The 15,540-nt window shown below is 41.0% G+C and overlaps 1 protein-coding gene across 1 annotated transcript in view; it reads left to right on the plus strand.

The window, feature by feature from the left end:
- Nucleotides 1-12,461, plus strand: part of LOC126190715 (trafficking protein particle complex subunit 13) — a 226,094-nt gene extending 213,633 nt beyond the window's left edge. The window contains exon 10 of the mRNA XM_049931188.1: nt 12,233-12,461. Within this exon, the coding sequence (XP_049787145.1) occupies nt 12,233-12,328 (96 nt within the window). The 3' untranslated portion in view covers nt 12,329-12,461. The remainder of the gene's footprint in view (nt 1-12,232) is intronic.
- The last annotated feature ends 3,079 nt before the right edge of the window (nt 12,462-15,540 follow it).

Below are 15,540 nucleotides of genomic sequence, written 5' to 3' on the forward strand. Positions count from 1 at the left end.
CTGAGACCCATGTGGTGAAGTTGTGTCATGATGTCGTATAACATTAGCAGGCTGCAGTGACACACTCTGTATATCCAGAGTCTGGTCTCTGTAGCTGTCCTGTGAGGCCAAAGTTCCTGTCTTAACACAAATAGGATATCTCGTAAAAACATCTTTTTCACGTATGTTTGATGGATGATAATGGGACCTGGCTTCCTACCATACCACAGCAATGTGCTGTCACATTGTGATATAAACTGTGAGCCATCACTGACAAGCACGGTAGTCAGCTGCAAATTTCATTACAGCACACAAATTGGGATGTTTAATGTAAGAGCTCACTTAGGTGACAAGTAGTATCCTGCACACACATGGTTAATTGTCTTGTATAATACTGTAGTGTAATCATCTCTGACCAATACTCAATTAGATCATCCTTGCAGAGAATGCAGACTTCAGCTAGGTCATGATGCAACAATCTCTCATATGCTGGTAACTGCATGGCCAGCTTATTTCATTAAGACATGCTTATGCCACGCACCAGAGCATATCCTGTGGGAGTCACACTGGAAAACATACTTTACACAAATATCTCTGAATCAGGTCCAAATTCAGTGCAGCCTTCTTCGTGATGTAATACCCCTTCAGTGTACAATGATACCTGTTATAGCTTGGTTTGGCTACACAATGTGCATGTGGTTCGTGACAGGTTGTGAAACATACATTGTACACCATTATTCTTATTTATCATGGCATTAAATACTATTACACATCGAAATGTACTGGCAGATTAAAACTGTGTGACAAATTAAAATCTTAAATAGGGACCTTTTCTTTTTGTGGACAAGTGCTCTCTGAGAACTCAGCACGACTCAAGAACCACCTCCACAGTTTTGCTTCCACTAGTACCTCATCCCCTACCTTCCAAGCTTCACAGAAGTTCTCCTGCAGAACTTTCAGAACTGGCACTCCTGGAAGAAAGAGTCTTGTGGAGACATGGCTCAGCCCCAATCTGGGGATTGTTTCCAGAATGAATTTTCAGTCTGCTGTGGAGTGTGCGCTCATATCAAACTTCTTGGCAGATTGAAACTGTGTGTGCACTTGAGACATGCTTTGGTAGCTCAGTTTGGTAGAGCACGTGCCTGTGAAAGGTACAGGTCCTGGTTTTGCACACAGTTTTAATCTGCCATGTAGTTTCGTATCAACATACACTCTGCTGCAGAGTGAAAATTCATTCTAGAATCAATCCCCCAGGCTGTGGCTAAGCCATGTCTCCACAGTATCCTTTCTTCTGGGAGCATTAGTCCTTCAAGTCTCACAGGAGAACTTCTGAAAAGTTTGGAAGGTCTGAGATGAGGCACTGGCGTAAGTAAAGCTGTGAGACCAGGCTTTGAGTCATGCTTGGGTAACTCAGTTGGTAGAGCACTTGCCCACAAAAGGCAAAGGTCTCAAGGTCAAGTCCCTTTCCAATACACAGTTTTAATATGCCAAGAAGTTCAACATCAGGGGACATTCCGCTGCAAAGTGAAACTTTCATTTTGGACTATTACGCGTTGTCTCTACACACTGCCCTATCACTTTAAACAAAATTATTCGTAATTATGTAAAGTACATCACAGTCTCCATAATCCCATCACAGAGTTGTGATGTGGGTTATATTTAAGTGCTGGTTTACTACCATTTCCAACACAGCTGTGATGTCTTGAATGACTAGGTGTATTGAGAGGTTTTCCCATGCAACAACAGAGTCCCATTTGTTATTTATTTTTTTACATATTTATTACCACAGTTTTATCTCGACATTGGAGCACTTAATCAATCCATGTACACAAAAGTCATCAGAGTATTAGCCTGATATGCTTTTTGGCTTGTCTTCTGTTTTCAAAAATGTTTCAAGTTTGGAAGGTAGGAGACTGGCTGTATTGATAAAGCTCTGTGTGTGTGTGGGGGGGGGGGGGGGGGGCAGGGGGGGGTTGCAAGTCGTGCTTAGATAGCTCAGCTGGTAGAGCACTTGCCTGCGAAAGGCAAAGGCCATGAGTTCGAATCTAAGTTTGGCACACAGTTTTAATCTGAAAGTTTCATGCTTCATTCTTTATGTCCTAGCTGCCATTTCTTCATTAGTAATTGAATGTTGTTTCCATTCAGATGTTTTTAGTTTGTCTTGTATCCCTGATCCAAAGAATTCCCATTTCTTTTCTACCTTATTTGTTGTATTGTTATATCAGACTATTCTGTATCATCTTAGACTTCCTTGGAGGAACCGATTGTGGTTTTATTTTTTCAAAAGGTGGTGAATAGTTGTTTTCACTAGTCTGGTGTTTGATAGTCTTGAGATATATATATATAAGCAGAGATATATATATAAGCAGACATAGTAGGAAGTATATATATATATATATATATATATATATATATATATATATATATATATATATATATATATATAATAGAAGGAAACATTCCACGAAAGAAAAATATATCTAAAAACAAAGATGATGTGACAAATGAAAGTGCTGGCAGGTCGACAGACACACAAACGAACACAAACATACACACAAAATTCAAGCTTTCGCAACAAACTGTTGCCTCATCAGGAAAGAGGGAAGGAGAGGGAAAGACGAAAGGATGTGGGTTTTAAGGGAGAGGGTAAGGAGTCATTCCAGTCCCGGGAGCGGAAAGACTTACCTTAGGGGGAAAAAAGGACGGGTACACACTCGCACACACACACATATCCATCCACACATATACAGACACAAGCAGACATATTAAAAGACAAAGAGTTTGGGCAGAGATGTCAGTCGAGGCAGAAGTGCAGAGGCAAAGATGTTGTTGAATGACAGGTGAGGTATGAGTGGTGGCAACTTGAAATTAGCGGAGATTGAGGCCTGGTGGATAACGGGAAGAGAGGATATATTGAAGAGCAAGTTCCCATCTCCGGAGTTCGGATAGGTTGGTATTAGTAGGAAGTATCCAGATAACCCGGACGGTGTAACACTGCGCCAAGATGTGCTGGTCATGCACCAAGGCATGTTTAGCCACAGGGTGATCCTCATTACCAACAAACACTGTCTGCCTGTGTCCATTCATGCGAATGGACAGCTTGTTGCTGGTCATTCCCACATAGAATGCATCACAGTGTAGGCAGGTCAGTTGGTAGATCACGTGGGTGCTTTCACACGTGGCTCTGCCTTTGATTGTGTACACCTTCCGGGTTACAGGACTGGAGTAGGTGGTGGTGGGAGGGTGCATGGGACAGGTTTTACACCGGGGGCGGTTACAAGGGTAGGAGCCAGAGGGTAGGGAAGGTGGTTTGGGGATTTCATGGGGATGAACTAAGAGGTTACGTAGGTTAGGTGGACGGCGGAAAGACACTCTTGGTGGAGTGGGGAGGATTTCATGAAGGATGGATCTCATTTCAGGGCAGGATTTGAGGAAGTCGTATCCCTGCTGGAGAGCCACATTCAGAATCTGATCCAGTCCCGGAAAGTATCCTGTCACAAGTGGGGCACTTTTGTGGTTCTTCTGTGGGAGGTTCTGGGTTTGAGAGGATGAGGAAGTGGCTCTGGTTATTTGCTTCTGTACCAGGTCGGGAGGGTAATTGCGGGATGCGAAAGCTGTTGTCAGGTTGTTGGTGTAATGCTTCAGGGATTCCGGACTGGAGCAGATTCGTTTGCCACGAAGACCTAGGCTGTAGGGAAGGGACCGTTTGATGTGGAATGGGTGGCAGCTGTCGTAATGGAGGTACTGTTGCTTGTTGGTGGGTTTGATGTGGACGGACGTGTGAAGCTGGCCATTGGACAGGTGAAGGTCAACATCAAGGAAAGTGGCATGGGATTTGGAGTAGGACCAGGTGAATCTGATGGAACCAAAGGAGTTGAGGTTGGAGAGGAAATTCTGGAGTTCTTCTTCACTGTGAGTCCAGATCATGAAGATGTCATCAATAAATCTGTACCAAACTTTGGGTTGGCAGGCCTGGGTAACCAAGAAGGCTTCCTCTAAGCGACCCATGAATAGGTTGGCGTACGAGGGGGCCATCCTGGTACCCATGGCTGTTCCCTTTAATTGTTGGTATGTCTGGTTTTCAAAAGTGAAGAAGTTGTGGGTCAGGATGAAGCTGGCTAAGGTAATGAGGAAAGAGGTTTTAGGTAGGGTGGCAGGTGATCGGCGTGAAAGGAAGTGCTCCATCGCAGCGAGGCCCTGGACGTGCGGGATATTTGTGTATAAGGAAGTGGCATCAATGGTGACAAGGATGGTTTCTGGGGGTAACGGACTGGGTAAGGATTCCAGGCGTTCGAGAAAGTGGTTGGTGTCTTTGATGAAGGATGGGAGACTGCATGTAATGGGTTGAAGGTGTTGATCCACGTAGGCAGAGATACGTTCTGTGGGGGCTTGGTAACCAGCTACAATGGGGCGGCCGGGATGATTGGGTTTGTGAATTTTAGGAAGAAGGTAGAAGGTAGGGGTGCGGGGTGTCGGTGGGGTCAGGAGGTTGATGGAGTCAGGTGAAAGGTTTTGTAGGGGGCCTAAGGTTCTGAGGATTCCTTGAAGCTCTGCCTGGACATCAGGAATGGGATTACCTTGGCAAACTTTGTATGTGGTGTTGTCTGAAAGCTGACGCAGTCCCTCAGCCACATACTCCCGACGATCAAGTACCACGGTCGTGGAACCCTTGTCCGCCGGAAGAATGACGATGGACCGGTCAGCCTTCAGATCACGGATAGCCTGGGCTTCAGCAGTGGTGATGTTTGGAGTAGGATTAAGGTTTTTTAAGAAGGATTGAGAGGCAAGGCTGGAAGTCAGAAATTCCTGGAAGGTTTGGAGAGGGTGATTTTGAGGAAGAGGAGGTGGGTCCCGCTGTGACGGAGGACGGAACTGTTCCAGGCAGGGTTCAATTTGGATAGTGTCTTGGGGAGTTGGATCATTAGGGGTAGGATTAGGATCATTTTTCTTCGTGGCAAAGTGATACTTCCAGCAGAGAGTACGAGTGTAGGAGAGTAAATCTTTGACGAGGGCTGTTTGGTTGAATCTGGGAGTGGGGCTGAAGGTGAGGCCTTTGGATAGGACAGAGGTTTCGGATTGGGAGAGAGGTTTGGAGGAAAGGTTAACTACTGAATTAGGGTGTTGTGGTGCCAGATTGTGTTGATCGGAATTTTGAGGTTTTGGAGGGAGTGGAGCTGGAAGTGGGAGATTGAGTAGATGGGAGAGACTGGGTTTGTGTGCAATGAGAGGTGGTTGAGGTTTGCTGGAAAGGTTGTGAAAGGTGAGTGAGTTGCCTTTCTGGAGGTGGGAAACCAGGAGATTGGATAGTTTTTTGAGGTGAAGGGTGGCATGCTGTTCTAATTGGCGGTTGGCCTGTAGGAGGATGCTCTGAATAGCCGGTGTGGATGTGGGAGAGGAAAGATTGAGGACTTTTATTAAGGATAGGAGTTGACGGGTGTGTTCATTGGCTGAGTTGATGTGTAGTTGAAGGATTAGGTGGGTGAGGGCAATGGATTGTTCAGTTTGGAACTGGTATAGGGACTGATGGAAAGAAGGGTTGCAGCCAGAGATGGGAACTTTAAGTGTGAGGCCTTTGGGGGTTATGCCAAATGTCAGACAAGCCTGAGAAAATAGAATATGTGAGCGTAATCTGGCTAGGGTGAAGGCATGCCTTGGTGCATGACCAGCACATCTTGGCGCAGTGTTACACCGTCCGGGTTATCTGGATACTTCCTACTAATACCAACCTATCCGAACTCCGGAGATGGGAACTTGCTCTTCAATATATCCTCTCTTCCCGTTATCCACCAGGCCTCAATCTCCGCTAATTTCAAGTTGCCACCACTCATACCTCACCTGTCATTCAACAACATCTTTGCCTCTGTACTTCCGCCTCGACTGACATCTCTGTCCAAACTCTTTGCCTTTACAAATGTCTGCTTGTGTCTGTGTATGTGCGGATGGATATGTGTGTGTGTGCGAGTGTGTACCCGTCCTTTTTTCCCCCTAAGGTAAGTCTTTCCGCTCCCGGGACTGGAATGACTCCTTACCCTCTCCCTTAAAACCCACATCCTTTCGTCTTTCCCTCTCCTTCCCTCTTTCCTGATGAGGCAACAGTTTGTTGCGAAAGCTTGAATTTTGTGTGTATGTTTGTGTTCGTTTGTGTGTCTGTCGACCTGCCAGCACTTTCATTTGGTAAGTCACATCATCTTTGTTTTTAGATATATATATATATATATATATATATATATATATGGTGGAAAAAGGCCATTCTCATTTTTCCATTGTTTTCTCCAATTGACTCATTTTCCTAGCAGATAATTTCATTAGATAACAATCTCAGTTTTCTGTTGTTTGAGGTTTCTAATTAATGATTTTCTGATGGTTCTTCTGTTTACTTTCTGAAGTTTGTCTGTTTTTCTTTTGGTATTGGACGTAATGTTTCACTAACACACATTGTTTCATATTTAATTACAAATCCAAACTATTTACTGTTGGTGTTCATCAATAATTTTTTTCGTAATAAGGTGGACCAGATGATTTGTTGTGGTCGTTTCTCTTCCATTGATTTCTCTCCCATTAATATTTCCCATTGGAATTGCAAGCTACAATTTTGCCAAGAAATTTGAACTTACGTACAACTTTTATTTTTTTATTGTTGTTTAGTCAGATGAAATATGCTTCAATATTGAAGGTTGGCATCATTTATATCTTTTTGAATGAAATTTATAGTCCCACTTACCCTGCTATGTTTGTAGTTGTTTATTTTGGAGTTTAGACTCTTCCACATTATTTGCTGATATTGCAAGGTTATCAACAAAAGCATGGCAGTTAAGTTTATAAATTTTATCAATCTTCTTGCATGGTGAGCAAATCTTTTTACATTCTCACATGACAAGCATCTACGCACAATTAAACAGTATCAGTGAGTGTCCCTCGCCCTATCATTCCAGTATGGAATGTAAATGGATCGGACAATTCACCTCTAAATTTAACTCTTGATTTAGTATACTTGAGGGTGATTCCTGTGAGGTAGGTGAGATTTTATGTCTACACATGTTCTTTAAGAGTTTCCAGCAATGACTCCTGTTGGACACTGTCATAATTTTTTTAGAATCAAGAAAAGTGATGATTAGGCACTTGTTTTTAACTTGTCAGTATTTAATGATACACTTAACACTTATTTGATTTGGACAAGTTTGTGGTCAAGTTGTTCCTAAGTTCTTGTGTGAGTAATCTATACTACTGTACAGAGACAAGCTGTCTAATGTTATCAAAATTCTTGAAAATGTTTTGGTCAATTCAGTTCAGGTTTTTACACAATACTCTAATGAAAAATGTGCGCGGGCACAGAACATTATGACCACCTACCTACTAGCCAGTATGTACACCTTTCGCACAAACAATAGCAGTAACACATAGCATGCAAGCAATGAGGCCTTGTTAGGTCACCCATCACACTCCTGGCCTTGTTGAAAAATGCCACTGCAATTGGGAAATGTGATATTCATGAAGGGGTGTACATGGTCTGCAACTGGTGTACAATATTCCTTGGCCATCATGGTGCCTTGCACAAGTTCCACTGGACCCCCTGGATGTCCACGTGAATGTTCTCCAGAGCATAATGGCACCACCACCAGTTTGTCACTGTCTCACAGTACAAGTGTCAAGGAGCTGTTCCCCTGGAAGACGATGGATTCACACCCTCCCATCAGCATGATGAAGAAGGTATCGGGATTCATCAGACCATGCAACACCCATTTCTGCGTAGTTCCCAATTTCGTGGTGTTAACATTGGCACATGCAGGGCTCGTCGGCTCCTTAGGCCTATTGTTAGGATTATCGGATTCAATGTGCAATGTGTGTCAGACACACTTGTACTCTGCTGAGCATTAGTCGGATGTTTTTTCTGCTAGAGTTCACCGTGTGTCCTGTTTTATCAGTCTGCCCAGCCTATGATGTCTGACATCTGTAATGAGGGGTGGACCAAGGTTGAACTTACTTACTTTGTGAAGTTCTTTAGGAATTATAACAATCTGTTTGTCTGTACATGTACATTACATTCACCAATTTCTGTCCCATGTGGATAATTCCTTTGTAGTGTGTAGTGTTCTCCCCCAACCCCCCCCCCCTCCTCCCCCTCCCCAATGTATACAAATATGAAATGGGGGAAACATTGTTAGCAAAATTCCAGAAAAGTTCCTGACCAATTTACTTCAAAATTTTACATGACACTCCAGTAAACATTTGAATGGACATAGGGTCTGTATTTTTTAGCAGGAATCCCAAAAAGTTCATGATTGATTTAGTTCAAGGTTTTCCATGATACTCTAATACATATTTTTCAAGAACGAAAATGCTGTGCTGTCTGTGAAAATGTGCGAGTTCTTTTCTTTCTCACAGACAGTTTTAACTTCAGTAGCAGAGCATTTAAATCATTAGACAAATCACTTCTCCCATATAAATTCTTTCTCCTTATGTATAATTTTCGACAATTGTATACACAGGAATGTGCTGTTTTGTTTTCTTCCTTGCAGTTAGTTTTAACAGCAAAGAGAAAAATTGTATTTATGGCTAACTTAGTAATCCTACACATTAGCAGCTTGAACAGCTACTAGCCTCACAGATCCAGCAGCCGGGGAGATATGTCATATGCCGTATACCAGTAATCCTGACTTACTGATTCATTTTAAACTACTTCAGTTCCCAGTCAAAGATTTAATTTGCAATAACAATGAACAAGGATCAGGATCAGAGAGGAGGAGGAAAATGAGATGGACAGAGAAGAGAAGAGGAGGGGAGGGCAGAGGCAAGAAATGGACATAGAGAGGAGGAAGGAGAAAGTGGACAGGGAGAAGGGAGATGATGAGATGGAGAGAGAGGGTGAGAGACAGGGGAGGGGGGGGGGAGTGTGCTGGGAGGAGGAGATGAACAGAGGTAGGAGGGAGAAGGGGATTAGGACATATATCGAATTCCCATGCCTATTTAGCAATTGCAAAGCAGCACTGGGTTCAATAATTTGGATAAAATCATATTTGCAACACAGCATCTAGTCAGAATACCCCTTGATAATTAGTCGGACCTGACCTGTCACTTTGTGTAATGGGTGGATTATCACTGCATCCAATTCCTAATGCATTTTTTTCAATATTCTGGATATAGATAATAGGGTTAGATAAATGGTGAAGGGTTTGATAATTAGCATATTTTCCATAACACTGCAGCTACTTGATTCTTTTCTTCCGCTCTGTATTTGTTGACCAAGCTAATCACAGTGGCCACTTGTTGTAACTTGGAAGTGTCACCTTTGGTAGTAATGTTTGTCTGCTTTAGATCTCCATACTTTAGTAAACTTTTTAAAGGTATTCTGCCAAGATTTTGTATTATCTTGATGTTTATCTGCCATTTCCCCATTTCGTTTCTCACCATAAGCTTCGATGGATTATTTCGTGACTTCGTGACATGCTCTTCTACTGCAACAGCCATTTATTACACTTGCATAAGTACATTGAAACATGAAACAAATGCCAATAGGCTCACAGTAAAATAAAATAATTGTTCTGAGCTGCAAGATAATTAAAGAACTCACACTACTAATTCAGTGTGCACACAGCTTAAGGTGAGTACATGCCAGTTGCCATATAATAAAATAGATTTGGTGATAGTTCCTTCACTTGGCTAGATAAATGTAAGAGGCCGTAGGTACTGAGGCACAACTTCACTTTGCCAATCTCATTTTCAGGGTTATTTGACTTGTACAACAGTAAGAGCAGTCTGCTCCATTATTTGGCAGGGGGTGGAAATATAGTCTCAGTGGCTAGAAGAGAACACAGCATCAGCTGGCACACAGAGAATGAGAACCAGTTTATAGTTGCTCAGGCTTAAATCCACCAGCTAGCTGGGCACACATGATCGATCAGCCAATGGGGCTGTGTTTTCCTTCCTGGTAGTGCCCTCCCGAAATGCAGACATAATGTCATTTATCAATAGCTTCAATCTTGGATTAGTACATCTGGCAGGATTATAAGAAATTGTATTTAGATTGATATTGTTTAAATGTTTTGTAATACTCCATTGTCTTATGCTGCCTGAAAGTTCACTTGTCATCTAGCCTTAGTTCTTCTTTGAATTATTTGTGTTTCCGTTGTTGACAATTTATCTTTATATGTTGTTTAAATTTCTTTATCTACTAGGCATGTTTCTTCCTCCATTTAATAGTATTAGTTTCAACTGTGGCGTTAAACTTATTAATCATCATCTCGTGCTGGTCAAGTAGGTATATTTTGCACCTCTCTGTATACTTTATTTTTTATTAAATAACTGGTGCGATAATTCTTATTGCTATTGGCTTGGGAAGAATTATGTTTCCTTTTTGCTGTTAACTTAATTTTCATTTCTCATGTAGAATGACCTAAGTCAGTGTCAACCACTTAGAGCAATTTGACATTATAAATTTCCTTGTAGGTTTTGCCCATGGCAGCATGATCAGTTTGGAACTTTTCTAACTTAATATTATTACATTTACTTGTGATTATTTTAAGTGGTTGCCTGATAAATCTGGTAATTTCAAGGATAAAGTCCATTAATCATTGACCATTCTTCTTTGTCAGTTTATAAGTTGGTCATTTTCCTACCTATGTGTGACCATCTTTCTTATCCTATTTTCACACCAAAATCTTCTAGAAACATTTTTATTTGTACATTAGCTCTATTTGATTTCATTTGATTGAGCTCTTCTCAGTTTTTCCCCATTTCTCCTGTATATTTGTTTTTATCCCTTGTTGGTGCTTACACATTTATGAAAGTGAAGGTTTTATTCTCTACTTTAGTTGTGAAGATTGCTGTCCTTGAAGAGTTCAAGAAGTAATCCTCTGTCAAGTCTGTTATGTTATTATGGACTGAGAACCCCCTCTGCATTGAGGGACATTCTGTGTTACTCTTTCTCCCTGAAGGTCCTTTGTAAAGAGAATATACCTGTGATTCAAGTTGGTCTTGATCTGTATTGTGAAGTTCTTGAAGAGCTGTTATTAAGCTGTTGTGTTGATCCAGTACATCTGTAAAATGCTCCAAATTGCCAAGTTTCACTAGTGGTTGTCACAAAGTTGAAAATTTACATGGTTTGTTGAATTTAAGTTCTTCTTAGTCTGCCTATTATCTATTGAGCTAACCAAGTGCTCCAACTTGCCTTTTTATTCTTTTATACATGGTCTTCATTGTATTTCTTTAGTCAATTTTGTAAAAAAGGTTTTCTGTTGCCCCCAGTATTTCTTCTTCCTTTTGGATCTCAATCTTTTTTCATCTGAAATAACCAGTCCTATTGACAGTCTGTTGGTTTTGGTTTATAGACTGGTTTGTTTGTCTGGGAGTTTCTTGATTCAGTTCGTGCAAAGCTCTTTGCCACTGAACAATGTCTCTGGGCCTTATATATGCTGTTAGCACAAGTACAGTTATTTGGATCTTGTGTTGAAATAAGAAATGCGATTGCTGTAAATTTAGTCTGTCAGCTTACTTGGAAGAAGATTGAAAAATATATAGCTGAAATATCAGTTAAGTTTCTATGGCTGCATACCCAAAATCTAGTGGATCAAATTTAAACTTGTTTGTAATTGTTCTTCTATAATGATTTTTTAAAGAAGTAATGGGTAAAATAATTCCTGGCTGTTGTAGGGGGCAAAGAAATGGTTAAAATTTTTAATTACCCACTTTTTGCTGAAGACCAATATTCAGTTATTACATGTAACTCACATTATTTAATATTGCTTGTAATGTATACCTCCATTATTTCAGCAAAGAGATTCACTAGATGGAACTTAATTGGTCACCACAAGCACTTGTTCATTGTGTGATGAGAACTGAATCAAACCATTTTCAGAATCTCCTGCGACACCATGACATTTTTAATTACTTAAAAGAAAGTTATTTACGCACTGAAATGCCTTTCATGGATCAAAGGATACACCAGCAACCTATAATTTATTATTGAATGAACTAAGTACGTCTCACTATATATGTTTGTAACCTCAGTATGAGAAATCTTTATAAATCCAAACTGCAACTGTGGCAATATGTTGTTTATAGTGTTTGTTTAGTTTTTGATAGTCCATCTGTCAAAGATATTGTGTTCTGTTATTTACAAAAGAAGTGTAGTTACATAACAAAAATGTGATTGACTGACACTGTTTCATACTCTCCATAGTTTAACTAATGTTCATTACTTTGAATCATCCACTATTGTTATATTTATTAAATATGATTTTCTTCTTGTGTGTTTCAGAACATATCAGGAATTCGCCTCACAGACATTTTTCTAAAAAGGACATATGATTATGATGAGCTGGCACAAGTATTTGTTACACAGAAATCGAACTGAATAATACAGAAATCACACAGAAATGATAGATAAAACAAAATTCTCCGAGAGTGGTGGATGAAATGAAATTCTGTCAAAATGAATAATTGTTTAAAATTCTTTTCACTGTAAATAATGGGAAATATATTTGATATGCCAGATCTGTTTCTTTTTATTTTACACACACACACACACACACACACACACACACACACCAAAAAAAAATTCTGCATCACCTCGGTTCCGAGAGTTCTGGAACATGTACAGAAAATTGGAATAGAGATCAACATAAACATCATTCCCGCCCTTTTTATTGTTCATTAAAACCACACATTGCATGTTGTACCACCATACAGACAGCTAGACCTTCAGAGTTAGTGGTCCAGATCGATGTACCTCTAATACTCAGTACCACGTTCTCTTGCATTGATGCATGCCTGTATTCATCATGGCATACTATCCATAAGTTCATCAAGGCACTGTTGATCCAGATTGTCCCACTTCTCAACAGCGATTCAGCGTAGATCCCTCAGAGGGGCTGGTGGTCACGTCACTCATAAACATCCCTTTTCAATCTATTCCAGGCATATTCGATAGGTTTCACGTCCAGAGAACATGATGGCCACTCTAGTCGAATAATGTCGTTATCCTGAAGGAAGTCATTCATAAGATGTGCACGATGTGGGCAGTCTGACCAGGTTGCCTCCAAACGCGTCCCCGACGATTGTCTGTTTGAAGGCATATGATGCGACACTCATTGGTGAAGAGAATGTGATGCCAATCGTGAGCAGTCTATTTGGCATGTTGTTGGGCCCATCTGTACTGCTCTGCATAGTGTCGTGGTTGCAAAGATGGACCTCGCCATGGACATCTGGAGTGAAGTTGTGCATCATGCAGCCTATTGCACACACTTTGAGTCATAACACGACGTCCTGTGGCTGCACAAAAAGCATTATTCAACATGGTGGCATTGCTGTCAGGCAGGTATGTAGCAGTCATCCACTGCAGTAGTAGCCCTTGGGCAGCCTGAGTGAGGCATGTCATTGCATTTCCTGTCTGTATCTCCACCATGTCCAAACAACATCGCTTTGGTTCACTCCGAGATGCCTGGACGCTTCCTTTGTTGAGAGCCCTTCCTGGCACAAAGTAACAATGCGGACGTGATCGAATCGCGGTATTGACCGTCTAGGCATGGTTGAACTACAAACAACGCAAGCTGTGTACCTCCTTCCTGGTGAAATGACTGGAGCTGATTGGCTGTTGGACCCCCTCCATCTAACAGGTGCTGCTCATGCATGGTTGTTTACATCTTTGGGCAGATTTAGTGACACCTTGAACAGTCAAAGGGACTGTGTCTGTGGTACAATATCCACAGTCAACGACTATCATTAGGAGTTCTGGAAAACGGGGTGATGCAAAACATTTTTTGGTGTGTGTACTATGACCAATTAGAGATCATAATTCTGTTACATCTTCAATAGGGTAGTACAGTTATTTGCTCCAATTCCATGTTATGGATTTATAATGCTGCCAATGGCCTTGTCAAAGAGGGCAGAGGAACAGAGGTTCAGGGTACTCTGTTACCACTGGGGTGGCTAACTGCCCCAAAGGTCAACGAACCAGCAATGATCAATGGCATGAGGATGCAGAAGGCATTGGAAACCACTGCTTTAAAGACACATCATGCATATCCACAGGATATGTGGCCTGTTATGAAAAAGTGTCATGATGATCTCTCCAGTAACAAAAAACTTCCAGACTAATCCCCCATTCAGATCTTCGGGAGGAGATTGTCAAGTAGGAGGTGACCATGACAAAAAGATTGAATAAACAATGCAAGACTAATGCTCTACAAATTGGGGAGTGTGGAATGTCAGAAGTTTGAACATAGTAGAGAAGCTAGAAAATCTAAAAATGGGAATGCTAAGGCTCAATCCACATACAGTGGGGGCCAATGATTGAAATGGAAAGAAGACATGGATTTCTGATCAGATGAGCATAGGGTAATATCAACAGCAGCAGAAAATGATGTAACAGGAGTAGAATTTGTTATGAATAGGAAGGTAGGGCAGAAAGTAAGTTACTGTGAACAGTTCAGTGATAAGGTTATCATCATCAGAATCAGCAGCAAACGACCACCAACAACAGTAGTTCAGGTATAAACATGTCAGTATCACAAGCCAAAGATGAAGAGATGAAGTATACAAGGGTACCCAATGAGTAATTCTGTAAGTAAAGGGAGGCAAAAATCTAATGGTCAAGGGGGATTGGAATGCAGTTGTAGGGGAAGGAGTAGAAAAAAGGGTTACGGGAGAATATGGATTTGGTACTGGTACTAGGAATGAGAGAGGAAAGAAACCAGCTGAGTTCTGCTATAAATTTCAGTTAGAGATAGCAAATACTCTGTTCAAGAATCACAAGAGGAGGAGGGTACTTGGAAAAGGCTGCGAGATATGGGAAGATTTCAGTCAGATTATGTCATGGTTAGACAGAGGTTCTGAAATCATACACTGGATTGTAAGGTGTTCCCTGCATGTAAAGACTCAGGTCGCAATTTAGTAGGTGAAGAGTAGGCTGAAGTTTCTGACATTAGTCAGAAAGAATCAATATGCAAAGAAGTGGAATATGAAAGTACTAAGAAATTAAGGGACACGCTTGAAGTTGTCTGAGGCTGTAGATACTGCAATAAATAGGAGCTCAGTGGGTAGTTCAGTTCAAGAGGAATCGACATATCTACACAGGGCAGTCACAGAAGTTAGAAAGGAAACCATAAGTGCAAAGAAGGTAACTGTGAAGAAACCAGGATTAACAAAAGAAATACTATAGTTGATCAACAAAAGAAGGAAGTACAAAAATGTTTCGGGAAATTCAGGAATACAGAAATGCAAATCACTTAAGAATGGAAATAAATAGGAAGTACAGAAGAAGTAACGCGAAATGGCTGAATGAAAAATGCAAAAAAATAAAAAAAGAAATGATTGCCAGGAGGACTGACTTGGCATATAGAAAATTCAAAATTACCTTCAGTGAAATTAAAAGCAAGGGTGGTAGCATTAAGTGTGCAGTACGAATCCACTGTTAAATGCAGAGGAGAGTGTGAATAGGTAGAAAAATTACTCAGGGTGAGGACTTGTCTGATGATGTCATAGAAGAAGAAACAGAAGTTGATGTAGAAGAGATGGGGGATGCAGTATTAGAATTAGAATTTAATTGAGCTTTGGATGACTTAAGAT

Source organism: Schistocerca cancellata, chromosome 6 (assembly GCF_023864275.1).
Source record: "Schistocerca cancellata isolate TAMUIC-IGC-003103 chromosome 6, iqSchCanc2.1, whole genome shotgun sequence".
NCBI lineage: Eukaryota > Metazoa > Arthropoda > Insecta > Orthoptera > Acrididae > Schistocerca > Schistocerca cancellata.